At 38.7% G+C, this 19734-nt stretch overlaps 1 protein-coding gene across 1 annotated transcript; it reads left to right on the top strand.

Annotated features, from left to right (window-relative positions):
* Nucleotides 1-985: 985 nt before the first annotated feature.
* Nucleotides 986-10844, top strand: ISOC1 (isochorismatase domain containing 1). The gene is made up of 5 exons (XM_039355638.1): nucleotides 986-1587; nucleotides 8027-8146; nucleotides 8472-8675; nucleotides 8800-8916; nucleotides 9722-10844. Exons 1-5 carry the CDS (start codon nucleotides 1132-1134, stop codon nucleotides 9866-9868), a joined length of 1044 nt encoding a protein of 347 aa, XP_039211572.1. The 5' UTR covers nucleotides 986-1131; the 3' UTR covers nucleotides 9869-10844.
* The last annotated feature ends 8890 nt before the right edge of the window (nucleotides 10845-19734 follow it).

Below are 19734 nucleotides of genomic sequence, written 5' to 3'. Positions count from 1 at the left end.
AAGATATAAATTAAAAAATGTAGTGAATACAGTAACATACATCCTGCTCTGTCGACTCTGCTTTCTTCAAGCTCATCTATTTTCATTAAGACAGTAGCATTGTTGATGGATGTTTCTACCCAGCTGCACTTCCTGAAGCCCTCACCATTACCATCCTCCTAATGCTCATTACGGCCTGGCTTGTGGGAAGAACAAACCCCAGCCTCCAGCAGTGGATTCTCCCTACCAACTTATTTTTCACAAGAGTAAAAAAGATTGGCAAGCACAGTGGTGAAATGCCCACGTGTTAACTTTAATTGGGGGAAAAGGATAGGAGATAACCAATCTATTTAAACAATTTGGTAAAAGAGTGGCAATGTACTTGTATGTTTGGCTCCAGCAGCGCACACAAGTGCCAAGGGGAAGTTGATCCATTGCATTTCAGTGTCAATGCAGGAAATATTGTCACTTTGCTTGCACCATTAGATTAACCTGGTGTCTTAGTTATGCGTGGAAAGGCCCAGGACACACTGAGCCTAGGTTGGCATCATCAGTTCTGTCAAACTTACAGCCATCCAACTGACAAATACCATTCATGAAATATGTTAATTTGGAATTCTTCTAGTTAATTTTCAGTAGTGGGTAATTTTATCAACTCAAAGTGCAACCAAGTTATGTGGAACGTTTGGATCTATACAGTAATTTGTCATTGGGTTCTATTTTAATAATTGTGCTTGAAGTTTATTTTGTAAGCCGCCTTTTAAAAAAGGGGACCGTATGGTTCTCTGCTTCGCATCACTATCTACAGTACACCATTCCTTTTTCTCGGTTCACTACATGCGCTGGAGGTACCGTAATCCACAGCTGCCAGGCACAGCAGGTATGGCCCCTTTTGAGCAGGGGGAGCGGGCAGGAGTGGCAGCCTGGCCTCCCTAAGAGACCGCCCCCTTATCTAAACCTTTTCAGAAGCGCCGCGGCTCTCAGCGACAGCGTCTCATTGCCGTCCCGGTCCGCTGCCTTTGCAGGTAGGTGTCCGCCTGTCTGCGCATCAGTCAGGCCAGAGGGCTCTACGGGTTGCTTCTCATTTCAAGCGACCTTTTCCCTTCCACGTCCCCACCTGGTGGTGCCTTGCCCGTCCCAGGACAGGTTCCTATGGTGAGAAGGAGGAGCAGAAGCCGCGATTGGGGGCCGCCGGCACCTCCCGTCTGGCCAGGCGGCGGCGACAGGAGGAGGAGGAGCTGCGGCGGCGGCACGGAACTGGAGCGGCTGCCCGCGAACATGGCGGCGGCGGGGCAGCAGCAGCTTTCGGAAGCCTCAGCCGCCGTCGCTCCTCTCCCGCTCAGCAGCGGCGGCGGAAGCGGCGGCTCCGGCTCTGTGCCGGTGCTCTTTTGCTTCTCGGTCTTCGCCAGGCCTTCGACGGTACCTCATGGCTCCGGCTACGAGATGCTAATTCAGAAGTTCTTGAACCTCTACGGCGACCAGCTCGACATGCATCGCAAGTTCGTGGTGCAGCTCTTCTCGGAGGAGTGGAGCCAATACATCGACCTGCCCAAGGGCTTCCTGGTGAACGAGCGGTGCAAATTGCGTCTCGTGCCCCTGCAGATTCAGGTGGGTGACAGCGAAAAAGAGCAAGGGCTCGCATGGGTGTGTGTGTGTGTTTGTGTGTCTCCGGGTGAATGCAAGAACAGCGCCGCCTTGGGAAAGTGGCTCGATCATTGAAGCGAAGGCCCTCTTGCCATCTGGCGCCCAGTGAGAGGCTTCCGCACCCACGTTGCGCTGGGAAAGAAGAAGACGAAATCCTTTGGAGAACAGCCTGCGCACCTTCTGCAAGTCAAGTTTTGGTTCCCTTAACAAAATGGCTGGATATGTTGGTTTGCACCACAACTGCGTTCCAACACCTTGAACCATTAAATAGCCAATCACAGTTTGTCCTAGTGTGTTGAATCAATCCATCTTGGCTCATATTTCCATGAGGGGGGCCTTGGTTCTCACTGAGCTTGCTTTCTTGCAGATGTTTCATTACCATAACTAGGTAACATCATCAGTGCTAGTAACTAGCACTGATGATGTTACCTAGTTAGATAATGAAACGTCTGCAGCACCAAGGACCCTTCATTTCAACCCCGAGGTACAAATATTCTCCTTCATTGGTTATATTTCCACTAGTTGTGAATCCTGAGAATTGGAACAATCATTAATATGCATGGTGTATGAACACAGGTGACATGAAGTAAAACATGGTTTTGGTCTTGGGCATTTTAAAAATAAAATCTTTCCAGTTTGTACACTGGTTTATGTTAGTCCATACAACATTGGTTATTCAATGTGTTATTCCACAAGGTGTTATTCAATACATTGGTTAATTCATTGGCTGCCAGCACTAAATAATAACAAATGTTTATAATGATTTAAAGAGCTCATTCCTGCTTTTTGGGGGAGGGGGGAAGGGAGGGGTGTAGGACCTATTATGTTAACAGAAGAACAGTTGGAAGGGACTTTGGAGGTCTTCTAATCCTACCCCCTAACTTTTACAGAGGCTCCACTTCATTGCTAGTTTATTGCTGAGGCAGACCAAAGCCTGGTCAAGCTGATCCAGCAAGAAAGTGATGTTTTCTATGCTGAATAACCATTCTGTGCTGTGTGAGGAGGAACCGGGAGGTCAGTGATCTGCCACAGGATCATCTTCTCCCACCCAGCAATGGTTTTCTGAGCTATCGTGGCCATTTCTTGGTTGGCTGTGGGGATGATCAGAAACTTGCCTTGCAGCCAATTCAAGGGGATGTTCACTTCTGCTAGCTTGCTGTTCCCGCTCTGCGTGGCCCAGCATTAACTCCTGCTACAGTGATATCAGCCTCCATTGCTTTGTGACCTCATTTTTCATCTCATTTTGCTTCTTTCTCTCTTGGCACGCAGATCATTCATTTTTCCTGCTCCTCTTTCCTTAGTGGAATCTTTCCTTAACCCTTGCCCTCTGTGCTTTAAGGAGAACTCCACCACTATCTCCAATAACAGCAACGGTGGTTAACCCTTGGAAGGATCTGCACTTGATTAGGCAGTACTGTGCTCTCTAGCCAGTGTGGAGGTAAAGAGAGAGGAGTAGGCAGAGGAGAAGATCTGTGCTTGATCCAGGAGGGGAGTGAGGCAGGCAGCAGAGAAGAGTTCCATTCTCTGCTTAGGAAACCTAATCATCTCTATGTAAGGATGGCATCTCTACTGTCTCCTTGTTCAGAATATTCAGCAAGAGGAACGTTGAGTTTAATAATCTGAATAAAACTGATTTTCCTCCAGTTTTAATGGTAGCAGGAAAGTACCAATGGATGAAGTTGGATAAAGCTTGAGTATTCCCAGATCACACTTTAATGACAATTATAAATGATGGAGGGAATGATAGTTTGCCATAGAAGGTGATATTGGCTGAAGTGCCTTGTGAATGGGATTTCCTAGCTCTGAACATCCAGATTAAACCGCATGAATTGGTCCCATTGATTTTATTGGGCTTGTTTCGTAGTTCTGCTATTGATCTCATCTGATCCCACCAGCTAAGGCTGGTGGAATTCCAGGCTACTGGAATGCCATTAAGCCTTTAAAGAAATTGTCTGTCCTGATAGCCTAAAGCACTTCTGCATGGTAGTCGTAATCTAGCAATCTTTGTTGCTGGTTGCTGTCATTAACTGAATCCCCAAAGTTGTTAGGCAAGGCAACTTCCTGCCAGCTTCTTACAACCAAAATCAGTGGGGAAGCTGACAGGAAGTTGCAAGTCCCAGGCCCTCAGGCAGTAGGTGGCTGCTGCTGGGTGGGGCAAGGAGCAAGGGTGTGTGGGGAAGGGTATGTGAGAGGTGTGGCATGAGGTGTGCGAGTTTGCAAGGGAAGGTGCAATGAGGTTCAAAAGAGGCACTGTGGGAGGTAGGGAGAGTGGACGAGAGGTATCACATGGGTCAGCAGTATAGGTTGCTGAGGGTGCACAGGGGTGGCTGATATGGCACAAGCGCAGAAGGGCTGGGGTGATGCACGGATTGGGGAGACTTATCTGCGCAACTTGCAGCCTTCCCTGCTAGCTTCCCCATTGACTTTTGGGGGAAGCTGGCAGGGAAGTTTGCAGAGGACAATCATGTGATTAAAGGGTGCTTGACAACCAGTCATAAGTATGAATAGGTTACCAAGTGCTCAGATTGTGATCACCTGACCTTGGGGGTACTGGGATGACTGGAACTCGTAGGATAAATCATAACAACCATTTGCATAGCACCATTGTAACTTGGAACAATTGCCGAAGGGATGTTCATAGGTCGAGGAGTACATGTGGTGCAAAATATATGAACCAAAAGAAATGTAATTGAGTATTTTAGAAGTTCTAAAAAATAAATACAGGTAGCTTCGGTTATTCAGCTTCTCATTATCAGAACATGAAAATAAATTACTGTTACATAGCACATCTATCTCTTTATCAATGATTAAACACTAACTTTGAAACACACAAATATCTTTATAACCTTTACCTGTTACTAGGTTACATTTTAAATCAGGAAGAGGGCCTTCTCAACCGCTGCCCTGCATTGTGGAACATCTTGCCCTTGGAGGTGAGGAAAGCCTCCAGTTTTTTGGACTTCCACAAAGGGGTCAAAACTTGGCTGTGTAGCCTTGTGTGGGGGACACAGAGGCCCACACGACCATATGAGACAACCCGCTCCCCTTGCCGCCTGTATTAACAACTATTAATTTCACGCCTTGGAATTCCTTACCTTCTGAAAATTTTATAATATTTTTATAATTTTAAAATTTTTAATCCTAAATTATTCTGATTTTAATGTTTGATTTTATTGTTGGTAATTGTATACTGTCCAGAGACCCTCTCCGATGGAAATGGGTAGTTAAAAAATAAATTTAAATTTTACAGCAAGTAAGCATCTCTATGTGATAACATGTGTTGTTCTTTAGAGCTCCAGTGCTGCTGATTATTGAAATAAAATCAACAGAGGATAGCGGATATGGAAAACTGTGAAGTTACCCTAGTTGAAATGTTCATCTCATATCCTATGCCATTCTAGGAAATCTTTATAAAATGGAATAAAGGAGAGAAGAGATGGCATTGAACTGCAGTTAGAAGTCTTCAGGCTGAGTAAAACTTTCCTCATGGTGTATAGAGCATGAGCAAGGACATTTTATGTTATATTTAAGAACTTGAAAGCCACTGTTAGTATTTCCTTATTAGTAACATCAGCATTATTCAACAGCCATCATTGTTCTACCCTATCAGTAGTATTCAGTCATCACTGTTGTGTCATATCAGATAGGCTTGACATTGCCATCATGATGTTTAAGTGAGGCTATAAAACATGGGGGTTTCCAAAAGAAATCTGTAACAAGAGTAGTCTGTGCTGGGGATTGACTCTTGAGATCTGATGTGCAAAAAACTGGTCACTTTCTCTTTTAAGCCAATTTTTAGCCCTTGGGATTTATTGTTAAAGCATTAATTTTTTCACTTGAACCTTGACTTTTGTTAAAATGTGACAGTGGTATTGGTACTAGACAGTGGCATTGGTACTTGATGTAGATGCATTTTCAATATCTACATTTTATAAGTATATCAGTCATAAAAAAATCATTCTATTTTGTTTTGGTGTTTTATATATATAGCATTTGTTTTACATTTAAAAAAAATGAGTCTATATTTCAAAAAAAGATTCAAGAATTTATCATTTTAAGATTGCAGTCTTAAGCAAGACACTTTTGTGTATTCTTGCATTTGGTGGGAAAGTGCTACACTTTGAATATTTAATACCCCTCAAAGAAGTTTCATTTGGCTGGAATTTTTTTAAAAAAACTCAGGGATATGCAAACTTTTTTGGGTCAAGGGCTAGATTTAGTCTTTGAATGTTTACACAAAAAAGAGCAAACAAGAAGCAGCATTGGAACAGAAGGTGAGAGAGAATTAAATGAAGGACTAAAATTAAATTTTATTTTAAAGAGCCCCTTTCTCTATTTAAAAGGGGGTGCATAATATTAAAGCTGAGGACTCTACTTGGCTTTACTAGAGACTGGACTACAAATAGCCAGGTCTGGAACAAAATTTAATCTTGATTTAATTGTTTTGAATACTGTTACTACATTGCAGTTAATAAATGAAGTAATGATGTTAATAAAGTTATATCTTCTATTCCTCGAAATACTACATTTCAGCAGTTTTGAGAGGAATTCTGGGAATATTGTAGATTATATGTGTTAAACAGGGAAAATCTGTTCTTTTTCAATCCTTTTTTTTTCTTCTTCCATGGACTAAATTACACTATATAGCATTTTTAGATTTTGTAATAGATGTCTGCCTTTAGATATCTGCTTTTTGTAATAGCTACATGCTTACATTCAGAGTTGCGTAAAGAAGTACTTGGTATTGTTTTAAAATGAATGTCTTCATTTGCAGTAACTTGGAAGACAGATATACAATATATGTATGACATGTGTTTCCCTTTCATTTTGCTTGTTGGCTTGTTGCAGATACACTATGTGTTTAAGTACAGTTTGTGAAATAATGATTTAGTTAATAACACAAATTAAATTTAAAATAAATTTAAATTATTATAATCATATTATTTCAAGTTTCTTAATAATTTAACTAGGGAAAAATACCCAAGACATGTTAGAATAGTCAGTGTCTGGTTCTCTGAATTCATAGACCATCTTCAAGTTCTAGTGACTGCTTATATATAATGAAATCAGTTTTGATGTTGGCCAGAACCTAAAATAGAAAAACAAACCAGACATAAAACAGTACAGTTTACTTTATGTATTTATGCATGTGAAACTTCAGTACTTCAATTCTGCTTATTCTTTCTTCAGAAGTTAAACTTTGAGCATGTGAATGTATACTCAAACAAAAGTCCATCTGAATTGAATCAGGCATACTCTGAAATATGTTAGCTTAGAATTGCAACCAAAATGTTCTAATTAGCCTACACATTTTTAGGAATACTTTCATTGAAATTCATAAAATATATTCCAAGTTAATATGAACATATTTTCAGTCTGTTCAGCTGTCACAGAACTTAGTTATCATAAAGGTCACTTTTATAATTGCTTGTCAGAATAGAATGTGAATTATTCCAAAGTGAAAAATGATGATCAGGAAATAAGAAAAATGTATTGAGGCAAACAGTGATAATGAGCATCAATAATTTTCACATGCATATAATCACTGTCACATATGAAAGAGAGTGGATTTTTTTTCTGGCAGCAGCTCTTCATGCTATATGAAATGCTTTTTTGGAGGATCCCTGAACTTTCTTTGAGATAGGAAAACATGCTCCTCTGTGTACATTCATTAGATTTCTATTTCCTAACTTAAGATTTGTATCTGAATCATTGCAGTTCAGCACCTCAGTCACTCTATATCACAATGCTTTGGATTTAGCATTTCATTTGAAAACATTGATGAAAAAACAAGATAAATACATTTCAACAGTCATATTTGAATAACAGTGAATTGCTAAACTTAGAAAAGTAAGCTTTGCTTTCAAAGCGCCTTAGCAACACACTTGTAATATATGAAAGCATCTTTTTATTATTTAATTTTCATGCAGTATCTTATATTTAGCCCCCATAGTTACCTGCTTGCAGTGGATTTTTTAAAAAATCTGATCAATAAATAAAATATTGATTTAAATCCCAAAATGTTGGATTCATCTAATTCATGCATTTCAAAGATAATGATAAAGTTACCAAAATTATATTACCTATATTACTATCTTCACACATTTGAAGGAAGTTTGGATTTCTCTTTCATAAACAATAGCCTTCCTTACTACGGCAGCTTGGTTTTAAAAGAGAGATTTTATGAGAAAATATTAGCATGGATTATATGTGATTCTAAGATAGGGTTAAATATCCTACTGAACAAAAATAGTATGGTTTCCACCCATTTAAAATATTTCTGTTTAAACAGGGGGATCCTGCATATATCTCCTTGAATGTAAGTTAATTGAGAACAATGAGACAATTTTTGAGGAAAATGGTATGACAACCGTAATTATTATTATTCCTTTCTTTATCTCAGATAACTACGTTGGGCAATCTCACACCATCTAGCACTGTGTTTTTCTGTTGTGATATGCAAGAAAGATTCAGACCTGCTATCAAGTATTTTGGAGATATTATCAGCGTAAGCCAACGATTGGTATGTTTATTTGTTTCTAATAATAATAATAATAATAACAATAATAATAACAAAGTTGGAAGGGGCCTTGGAGGTCATCTAATCCAACCCCCTGCTTAGGCAGAAAACTCTATATACCATTTCAGACAAATAGCTGTCCAGACGCTTCTTAAAAACTTCCAGTGTTGGAGCATTCACAGCTTCTGGGGGCAGGTTGTTCTACTGATTAATTGTTCTAACTGTCAGGATGTCAGGCACTATTTTAATTGTACTATTTAATTGTACTATTATTGATATTTTATTGTTTAAATAAACAGTTTCATTTTTCTGTTTTTTATCTTTGCAGCTTCAAGGTGCACGGATTTTAGGAATCCCAGTCATTGTAACTGAACAGTATCCTAAAGGTCTTGGAAGCACCGTTCAAGAAATTGACTTAACTGGCGCTAAACTTGTTTTACCCAAAACAAAGTTTTCTATGGTGTTGCCTGAAGTTGAGGCTGCTATAGCAGAGATACCTGGAATCCGCAGTGTTGTTTTATTTGGAGTAGAAGTAAGTATTTCATTTTCCTCATATTTGCAGTTTTCCTACAGCAGCATTACTGTTGAAATAAAGGTAAAATGTCATTTGTAAATGTAATAATTGCTGATATGGTTTACTTTTATTCTTCTTCAAGACTCATGTATGTATTCAGCAGACAGCGCTGGAATTAGTTGGCAGAGGCTTGGAAGTTCATATTGTGGCTGATGCAACCTCTTCAAGAAGTATGATGGACAGAATGTTTGCTCTGGAGGTAATTTTATTAGATAGTTATGTGAGATTGGCAAAGAATGATATCATATTATTGTCAAAAGCAGTTCTGTTTTTTTTTTTAAAAAAATACTGAATTTTTTTCCTTCTCTTTTTTATCCCAAAACCCAAAGTAATTTAGAGCAATTATAAAATATCAAGAATGATACATAATACAATTACTAGAATTAACTTTCTGCTAAGATCTTTGAAAGAAGATCTCTTCCTGTCTTTTTGTTATATAAAAAACATGTTTTTTTTTATGGGACGGATTTCTCAGAATACAGACACAAAGATGAATATAACATAAGAGGTATCTTTTTGATCCCGAGCTTCATTTATTTCATCAAGGGCATAAGGAATTGTCTGTTATCAACTATGTGACTAATTTGCGATGCCTTAATGTGCAAATCACTGCATCTGTTCAACATTTAATTTTTTCAATATATTCTTTGTGAAAAACAAAATGGACAAAGAAATGGGACAATGTAGGAGGGGTATAACTGGAAGATATTACAATCCAGACCCCCATAAAATTCTGTGAAGGAACAGGAAAAAATGACAATTGGATAATGATAGCCTTGCCCGGAAGCTATTTATTTATTAGTTTACACATAATTGTTATCTATTATCGTATTATTAATATAAAATGTGATTTCAAAGACCTGAAATTATTTTCAAAACAGTTGGGTTTGTTCTTTAAGATAAATTATAGTGCACTGTTATGAAGAAATGTAAAATCTGTGGGTTTATTATTCAAATGTTTCTCAGCAGATAATCGGCTTTAGTTGTCTGTTTTGTTTTTCCAGCGCCTTGCTCGCACTGGGATTATTGTTACCACTAGTGAAGCTATATTGCTGCAGCTGATAGCTGACAAAGATCATCCCAAATTCAAAGAAATCCAGAACCTCATTAAAGCAAGTGCTCCAGAATCAGGACTTCTTTCTAAAGTATAAACACTGTTAAAATAATTTGACAGAGGAAAATGGAAGTTACGAATACATAAATACACTCTCTCACATGCAGATGTATAATCTCTCATACACACCTATCAGTTGATGTATTTTGCTTGCCTTAGCAGAATTTGTTATATTATGCTTTCCAGGTGCTGGTATATTCTATAGTTATAGCACTTTGAGACTTGGGATACCGTAGGATCATTTTCTTTTTAGAACAAAGTTTAAAATAGAGATACATGTTTGTCAGTATTTTACCCACTGATTGTAATTCAACTCCTCAGAAACAACCCATGTATTTTTGTGAAATCTTTTTGATTGAATAACTGTACTGTGGAATTGTTTTACTTTTTGTATAATTAATGCAGTGACATAGATAAATGTGTTGATTATGTTTTAACATTCTATGAATGGCACAATATTTTAAATAAAACAGGACACATATTTTAGAGAAGCTGGTTGCTTAATCATTAGAGAAGGCAATAATATTAATGCATAACTTTGTGATATAGCTAGGGTGATTCTTAATTATTCAGGGCTTTATTAAATGCTGTTGCAAAATCATTTATTGTAAATTTTTAACTGGAAAATTGTATAATGTTCACTTCAAAATCCCAAGCAGTTCTGTCAATTTATTAACGGGAATATATGAGAGATTGATGACACTAAAGTAGGAGATTTTATTTTACTTTTAAGTATTCAAAAAAAGATTCTAAAGCTTCTCAGTTCCAAATATTGAAATAACTTCTTTCTGGATGTGTTGAGGGATTTATTTTTAATCCTGAATGTATAGATTTAATGAACTCCATCTGGTTTCTGCATTAATTCTGGTAAATTAAAGATTTAGTAAAACCTGCATCAGTTTTATGCTGCATTTTGAAATACAGATGCTGAATACTGTTTTAAAAAAGGCCTGATTCAACAGAGTGTTTTGATGTACTGTTTTATAGCCTAGAAATAAATTTGAGTAACCTTGCTCTTGTTACAGCTAATTCATTTGTCTTATAAATGATTCAAAGTGTTCTAACATTTATATGAAAAATGCATGTGGCTTTCTATGAAATGTATTTTGCAATATTGAAAACAATCATAATACAGATTTTTAAACAACAAACAGTTCATAGTTGGAAACTTCTGAAACATCTCTTAGTGCCCCACAGTCTCCTACAAATGTTGGCTCTAAGAAGAGGCACATAATACAAAGTTTGACCTTTGATTTTGCTTATGAAGAACTTGTCTCATGAATAAATTTCCCTTTATCTTGAAAAATTCAGTCCCCTGATCCAAAGGTAGCATTTAAAGCACACTTTATTTTAAAGAAAACACAAAGCTGTCACAATTTAAAATGAACACAGCATGGTATTGAAACAAAGATAAATATTTTGAAGAATCATAACTAAATATTATCAAGCAGTTAGGAATAAATGAGCAGTTGTACATAACTTATAAATGTATTTCAGTATATTGGACCACGATAAATGGATGTACAATCAAAAACTTGATTGTTTCCCTCAATTCAATTATTGGGATTTTAACAAATTTACTTATGTTGAGTATGCACAGGTGATATCCAGAATGTTTTCCCATGTCTTCTAATGTGAAAGTTCTACAAAACTGCAAGTAGTTTCTCAGTTTCAGAATTGATTTGCCATGCAACATCATTGAGAAACACAAAGAAGAAGTCCTTTCAAGTGGTTACAGTTATCCACTATGCCATTCCCTGGATTAAGGTACTATATAAAATGAAACTCCTGGTTTCTTCAACAGAGATGTCCATTAAGCATTTCATGACTACTGGTACTTAATAGTTCCGTGTGGGTATGCAGACAGGTGCTATTTATATATAAAGCCTATCCCTTTTATTAAGACTCGTTTTTCAGAGATGTGTTCCTTAGGCTAGATAAGACATAGACTTGTTGTTTCATAAATATCAACTAGGATTCCACTTCTTTCATGAGATAGACTGAGAAGATGGTTGTTAAGACCAAGTAGATAGTGATAAGGTGGAAACATGGTCCTCCCTGTCTAGAAAACAGCTTTCTTGTGTTATCCCAGTGCTGCTGGAAGAGTCTATCTGCCCAAAGTTTCTAAGCCTGGTGCTTTAAAGAAATTGTGCCCTGTGTTCCCCCTTGAGAACCCCAAAAATCCTGTGACTGAAGGCATCCCACTTCTAATTGTATATTTGTGTGAGAGAGGAAGAATAATTTGGATTATTGCATTTATTAGGCAGGTTGCTCTGTTTTTTTGCATGATATTAAGAGGTGCATAAAGAAAAAAAGGAGGAAAGGGAATGTAAAACACTTTGGGAATGAATGGATTCGATTCATATAGTTCCTGGAGAAGATGTTAGCCTTGCAGCTCTAAATATATAACAATAACAACAACAATAATAATAGTAAAGTTGGAAGGGACCTTGGAGGTCATCTAGTCCAACCGCCTGCTCAGGCAGGAAACCCTATACCATTTCGGACAAATGGCTGTCCAGTCTCTTCTTAAAAACCTCCAGTGTATGAGGACTCATCCTTATGTTTCCCTAACTCTAGCACAAACATGCCACAAGTAACCATTTTTATGTGAGGTCATGGCATTTTTGGCCAGGAGCTGGGTCTGCCCAGTTCGTATTGGTAATTTTAGGATTTTGTGGGCCTGTTCCCTCATCTTAGGTTGCTGGACACTCTCCTCCATGATTCCTTTGTTTGAACTGCAGGAGAGGGCCCTAGGATGAAATCACCTTTCTAAGTTTATTCCGTGGTGCAGTAATTAAATGTTAAGGAACACAGAGGGAGAAAAAAAATAAGTGATGAATTTTGAGATTTGCACTAGCTAATAAACATTTGCATCTGTTCAGGGTGAACAGTGTTAGTGGGAGCCAATGCAATTCCACACTCAAGTTATTTCAGTGTGTTTTTATTCAGGTAAGCAAATGGCAGCTTCTGGCAATCCCGAAGACAAAATAAACCTAAGGGGATTCTAAAGTCCCATGATCTTGATACAGAAATAAATTGGGCCCACTGGAATCTGCAGCCTTCGCAGGAGAGGAATTTTCAGATAAAGAAAGCCAAGCTGTTTTCTAAGCATGCTTGAAGTGATGGTCTCAGTGTAGATTATCCCATAGATTGGAGCAGGCCAGATGCTGGTCAGCTATAGGGAGGCTATTTTGAAATTCAGAGAATTCACCTCTACTGTTACAACAAGGACCCCTCTAGGACTGATAGGCTAGAATCCCTCTGTTCCCAAGCAGAGGGAGAAAAGGCAGGAGGACATTCTTGGTTGCTTGGTTTCCTGGAATCCTTTGTCAGTGAAGCCAGGAGAAGTTGTACAATGTAAGTAGTAGTACTGAAAGCATAGATACTTGTTAAAATTACTGCTGTAGAACACAACAGTTCTAAATTCATGCCTTCCTCTTCACCCTTAGGCCACAAGTGGTTAAGTCCACCATTCAAAGCACTTGCCTACATGAACTCTGTTCCCTCCAGATGTTAAGGAGATTGATGGTTTTTCTCATGAAGTGGAAGGAAATGAAGTCAAAGAAATCCAATGATACCTTTCCTTAATCCCCTCTATAAGTAATTGTAACAACAGCACCATCCATTGGCCGCTGATGAGATCTAATAGGGCTCAGTTCTTAGGACAGCAAATTTTCCACCAGTGCATTTTTTTCTGCCAGCTCAACAACTGAGAGTTGCATTTGAGATGGCTATCTGGCTATGACTTCAAAGATACTGATTATCTGGATCCTTAAAGCTACTATACTTTTGGCCAGAGTATACTAAAACTGCCTTGGAGTTGATAGGTGACTAACCTGGAAGATGCATTGGGTGAGAAATGCATCTACAAGAATTCTGGACCTCTTAGGGAGCTTTGAAACCACAAGAGACCAGATCATCTGGAAGAACTGGGCTTCAAGAAAGCTGCTTTGTAGTGAATGGATTATCCAATCAAGTAGTATCTAAAAGGCAGTGCCGGAGAACTGGTATTAACACCTAAGAATCCTATTTCCCCTGCTTCTTTCTCCTGATACAAATGTGTACATTCAAAATAATTTTCTTATTTCTGCAAATCCTCCAAATAGTTTGCACCAAATCCATTTGTTTTGCAACCCCGATAAATGCATTTATTTTGCAACCCCAATTGTTACTTATACATACACTTTATGTATCTTTTTGCCATCATGGGTATAATACATTCGTTGATTGAAGCTATTGAGCTATTCAGAAATAAGGATTGTAAAAAACAACAACAGTATTTCAATATTTTATTACACTCTATTACAGATTTCAGAATAACAATATTGGAAAAAGAAAACTTGACAGAAATATTGGGAAGATATTGCTGATTTCACATATATTGAAAGGTTTCAGACTATCTCTGAAGATCTCAACAAACAATGGATTTTTAATAAATTACCAGTATTAATTGATAAGGAACTTGTAATCTAACTCACATATAACCTGCATCTTCATAATCATAATGTCTTCTCCTTTTCTTCTTGCACCCTCATCTCATCCCAGTTAGCATTCTATTAGCAAGAATTCTACCTATTACACAATTGCCTTCCTATCTCCTCCCACATATTTCTGTTTATACATATAAAATACCTCTTACATGATTTTATTCTGTATCATTGATCCAGTAGACCTGCAGTTTTCTAGGCAAAAAGAGGGAGGGAGGGAGGGGGGAGAGAGAGAGAGAGAGAGAGAGAGAGAGACTAGTCAAGGCCACCAGGTGGCTTTGTGTGTAAAGCAAGACTTGAAATCATAGCCTTCATGTTTATAATTTGGTCCCTTTAACCACTACATCAAAATGTCTTTTTTATTTAGAATTAAGCTCAATTTATATTTACTCTGGAAAATTCAATTAATTGTAATTGTAAATTTCTCAAGAGTGTCACCTAGCATTACATAAAGCTTTAGAATTTTCTGAAGAATCTTTTTTTATCATAATATTCTTCCAACATTGTGGTAAAAAGAATTAAACTGGTTTCTTCCATAAGCAGGCAATGGCTATCAGTATAGAGTATATTAAAAGTTTTGTAACAGAGCATGTTGTTATTGTTGTTCTTTTGCATATTGGGAATATTTCATTTGCATTCATAAGACTCCTTAAATAATAACAGACTGTGAATATATTTTTCACTCAGATCACTTCCATAACCAGGCAATGGTTTGAGCAAAGTTTTTATTGAAATTGATCTAGAGATATTCCAGCTTTCATATGCAAGCAGCTTTTAAGAAGACTTTGTGGTTAACAAATGTAGTTAATCAGGAAAACAGGAGGTCACTTTTTATTGTAATAATTGAACCATATGGAAGGTTCTTGGTCATATACATTATTGTCTGACTAAAAGATTTTTGATGAACTCTAAGGGACATCTCATGCACTAGAGCAGACATGTCAAACACAAGGCCTGGGGGCCGGATGCGGCCCGCAATGTGGTTTCATGTGGCCCATGAAGCAATCCTGGAAACAGTGAGGGAACAGCCCCCGCTGCCTTGGCCCTGGCCCAGGCCACCTGGGAGCCAATGTACAATTGTGTGGTGGTCATCTATGGCCATTCAGTCTTAGCTCCACAAGGCCATCTGGAAACAGCAAGGGACCATCCCCTGCCGCATTGCCCCCCCCTGGGCGCATGCTGGGGAGGTGTTGCCTTTTGTGAGGAATGAAGAAATGCACCATCGCCTGGAAGTGGTGAGCAAATGGTCCTCACCTACTTCATATATCTGGCTTGATGGGCTCTGGGGGAGGGGTATCAGCAGGCTCTTCCAGTGGACCATGCTTTGGTGCTTACCCTGGTTCCACCCCCTTCTGCCAGAGACCCATAGATCTGTCCCACTCCTGCCCAGGCCCCCACAGTCACCCTTGACGCGAACGATGTAGAGTTGGCCATGCCCACCCAGTAGGCCACATCCATTCCAGCCATACCCACCCAGTAGGCTGCGCCCACCCTGGCCATACCTACTCCCCCCCTCCAAGAACAACCACAATGCTGATGTGGCCCTCAATGAAATTTGAGTTTGACATGCCTGCACTAGAGTCAAAACAGATGAGAAGAGCAGAGATCAAACAAATATTTCTTGTTTCATTAAAATACCTCCCTGATGGGGATACAACCATACTAAGTGAAGTTTTGTTCTAGGTAGAATTCACAAAGACATATCAAGGTACTGTATATGCAAAATGTAGCCCTTTCCACTAGAATATAGAGAAAATGAATCTTAGAGTGTTGCTGTCCAGGGGAGAGAAAGGGAAAAAAAACTTCCTAAGAAGCTGAATCAAAGATGTTTTTTTCTGGAGTCAACTGGACTTTTTTGTTTTTCTTTGAAGATGTTTCGCTTCTCATCCAAGAAGCTTCTTCAGCTCTGACTGGATGGTGGGGAATGGCAGGATCTATGCTCCTTGCAGACAGCTGGTCATTTGCATTCTTTTAGCGAGTCGTTGAAGCCCTTGGAGACTTATCTGTGTCATCAGGGTCACTTGAGTAGTGCAAATGGATGTGAAGCCTTCTTGGAAGTGTTGAAAGGACTGTGTTGTAGACTGGAGATAGATGATGTCGTATCCCTCCCTCTCTGTTGAAAGAGGGCTGTTCAATTTTGACATAGATGGCCTCATCTATCTCCAGACGCTGAGTTCTAGTCCTGCCTTAGATATGAAAGCTGGCTGGGTAAATTTGGTTCAGTCAGTAACTCTCTCTCAGCCCAACCTCAGAGGGTTGTTGTTGTGGGGAAAATAAGAGGGAAGGAAGGAGTTTTATATATGCTTGCCACCTTGAGCTATTTATAAAGTAATAAAGTAATAAAAACAGGATGTAAATCTAATACATACAAATAAATAAAATAGCCAGATTGTTAGAAAGCAGTGAAAACAGCTTAGTGAAATAAGCATAGCATTTTAGGGAAATAGTTCTGTTTACTTTTCAGTTCACTGAATAATCTGTTGCATTATTGGTATTCCATTGTAACTCAAGAAGGGTACATTGCACAGTTTAACAAGCAAATAATTCCAAGAATAAGTTTTTTACATCCTGGAAACTAGCACTGTTTTACTTATTCAGCAAATTGTCCAGCAGGCGGTAGTAGTGTTAAGCAAATACAAACAATCCAGGCTGTTTCACTTATTTTTAATTATGAAAGCTTTTATAAAGTTCACAGCTTTTGTACAATTTTAATGTGTAATTTTCAGTCAAAGTGGCTTAGATGGCAGACTAACGGGAACCATGTCAACCACATTAAAGTGTTTCTTTAATTGACTATTGCTTGATTACTTTTCAGAGCTCAAACTCTAAAAAAATAATCAAGGAAATGCACTCTTTGGCTGCAATAGTTCTTGAAACAATTATGCATTACAGTTATTGCTGTGGTTTATTCACATCTGATATCAAAAAGCCATAGGAACACATACAGTTTTAACTGTTGTACATAGTTATCTTGTCCACCTTATATATATTTTAGCTAACAAATATGTACTCTCCTAGAAATTCAAAAGATAATTAGAATACTGTTACATTTTGTTAAAATTGGTATGGAATGGTAGTTTTAATTGTTATCTGGGTCTTGTCTAATCTATCAGATTATATAGGACTAACATCAAGGTACATGGGAATATATATTATGAATAACTGTTGGAAATTTTTTTTGTATGCATGACTTCCTAATTCTGCTTATCTAACTTCTTGGATCTTTTGGGAAATGGCAGAATAGAAAATGGCCTAATCTCTATGCCTGATTCAAAGTCCTGGCAGAGATTATCCTAAATTTGAATTCTATGTAGGCATAGCAGAGAGTTCTTGACTTTTTTGAGAAAATATGAGAAGCAATCTGGGGCCTCTTAAACCTTGTTTGTTTATACATGGGCTGGCTGAAGTCTCATCTTTTACACTTTCTCCAGTTAGATGTCACATTTTTATGAAAGGAGCAAGGCAAGTTCACAAGCTCCTTTGCACATGTGCAGGTTGAAGCATCATCTTTAGTAGTTTTGCAACTAATTTTTATGAAGGGAAGGAAGGAATGTTTATGTTCCATATTTTATTTCACTTTTAAATCTCTGCATTTGAGAACATTGTCATGGTTATAGGCATATGACACATTTGAAATATGAAATATTGACAACTTCTATGCTGATTGCTAAAAATAATATTGCTTCAAGTTTGTGTCTACCCTTATTTTAAAACAAGAACATGAGTGGTGGGATAGAAATGCATGTGAGTTTTTTTAAAAAAAGATCTATAACCTAAAGTATTATGTATGGTCAGGGTGGTTTACTTCATGGAATTTACTTTTTAAAAAACTCTGTTGGAGAATAATCTGTGTCAGAGATGACACACATTAAATCTAGAAAAACCTGGAATGGACCAATGGCCAACTGGCAATCACAAGATATTTAATTATTCTAAGGATAATTAGCATATTGCTAGTTACAAGGGCAATGATGAAGGGGAAGGGCCAGCTTGCTCATCCTTGCTGGGAAAAGAAAGGGACCAATTTTTATGTTTCTGATATTACCATTCAAATTAAACTTTCAGAAAGCTGGGGGCATGATTTGTTTAAAATTTGGGAGAATCAAGGGATAGTATAGTAGATTTCATCAAGAGCACCTGCCTTACTGCTGCCGGGTACATATGGATAAGAATATCTTGATATGGGGAAAGCAGTCCTTGCATAATCAAAATGCATCAGCAAAAGTGTTCCTGAAAGATAAGAAAAATAATTTATAACATTGCTCATTTAATTTTCTTCTCGTGTTTTTGAAAAGACTAATATAAAAAAATCCACATTAATTCAAGGGGAGAAGGATCAGAAGAATCTACTTTTTAATAAAGAAAATTATTGAGATAGAAAGCTTAACATCATTTCCAAGTAAGGAAAGCATTAATAGAAACTATATATTATTGGCCAAATCAATTTTTTTCTCTTTTTTTGTCCATATCATCCAGGGTTAATGAAACCTTTAGAATAGAATAGAATGGAATGGAATGGAATGGAGTGGAGTGGAGTGGAATGGAGTATAGAGAAGAGTAGAGTGGAGTGGAGTGGAGTGGAGTGGAGTAGAGTAGAGTAGAGTAGAGTAGAGTAGAGTAGAGCTGGAAGGGATCTTGGAGGTCTTCTAGTCCAGCCCCCTGCTCAAGCAGGAGAACCTATACCATCTCAGACGGGTGATTGTCTAGTCCAGTGGTGGTGAACTTATGGCACACATGCCAGAGGCAGCACTCAGAGCCCTCTCTATGGGCACCCACGCCGTTGCCCCAGGCCCGCCTCGACCCTGTAGCCCGTCCTCACCAGCAGCCCCCCAGGAGGAGAGTCCATGCAGATGTGGCCTGCATGGAGCAGTACAGTGACAACCGGATAGTGGGGACAAGACTCCACCCTCGCACCCCAACGCGTGCAGATGATACTGCACAGAGTGGGCAGAGGGTGTGGCTGCCATGGCGCTGCAGGGCTGCCTGGGCGATCTACTGTGGCAGGCCATGGAGGCAGTGGGTGGGCCTGTGGGTGGGCAGGGCAGGTGCGGAACGGGGATGGAGCGGGGGTTTGGGGGCAGGCAGGGGTGGAGCGGTTTTGGGGCACTTGGTCTCTAAAAGGTTCACCATCACTGGTCTAGTCTCTTCTTTAAAATCGTCAGTGATGGAGTGCCCATGATTTCTGGAAGCAAGCTGTTCCATTGGTTGATTGTCCTTACTGTCAGGAAGTTTCTCCTTAATTCCAGGTTGCTTCTCTCTTTGATCAGTTTCCAACCATTGTTTCTCATCCTTCCCTCTGGTGAGCATGACCCCCTGTTCCTGGTGGCAGCCCCTCAGATACTGGAATACTGCTATCATGTCTTCCCTATTTTTTCTTTTCTTTAGACTAGCCAAACCCAAGTCCCGCAGCCGT

This window comes from Crotalus tigris, unplaced genomic scaffold, assembly GCF_016545835.1.
Source record: "Crotalus tigris isolate CLP2741 ecotype Arizona unplaced genomic scaffold, ASM1654583v1 scf7180000018710.371113, whole genome shotgun sequence".
NCBI classification, from domain to species: Eukaryota; Metazoa; Chordata; class Lepidosauria; order Squamata; family Viperidae; genus Crotalus; species Crotalus tigris.
The sequence above is the reverse complement of the archived record's forward strand: the minus strand, read 5'-3'. Positions and strand labels throughout refer to the sequence as shown.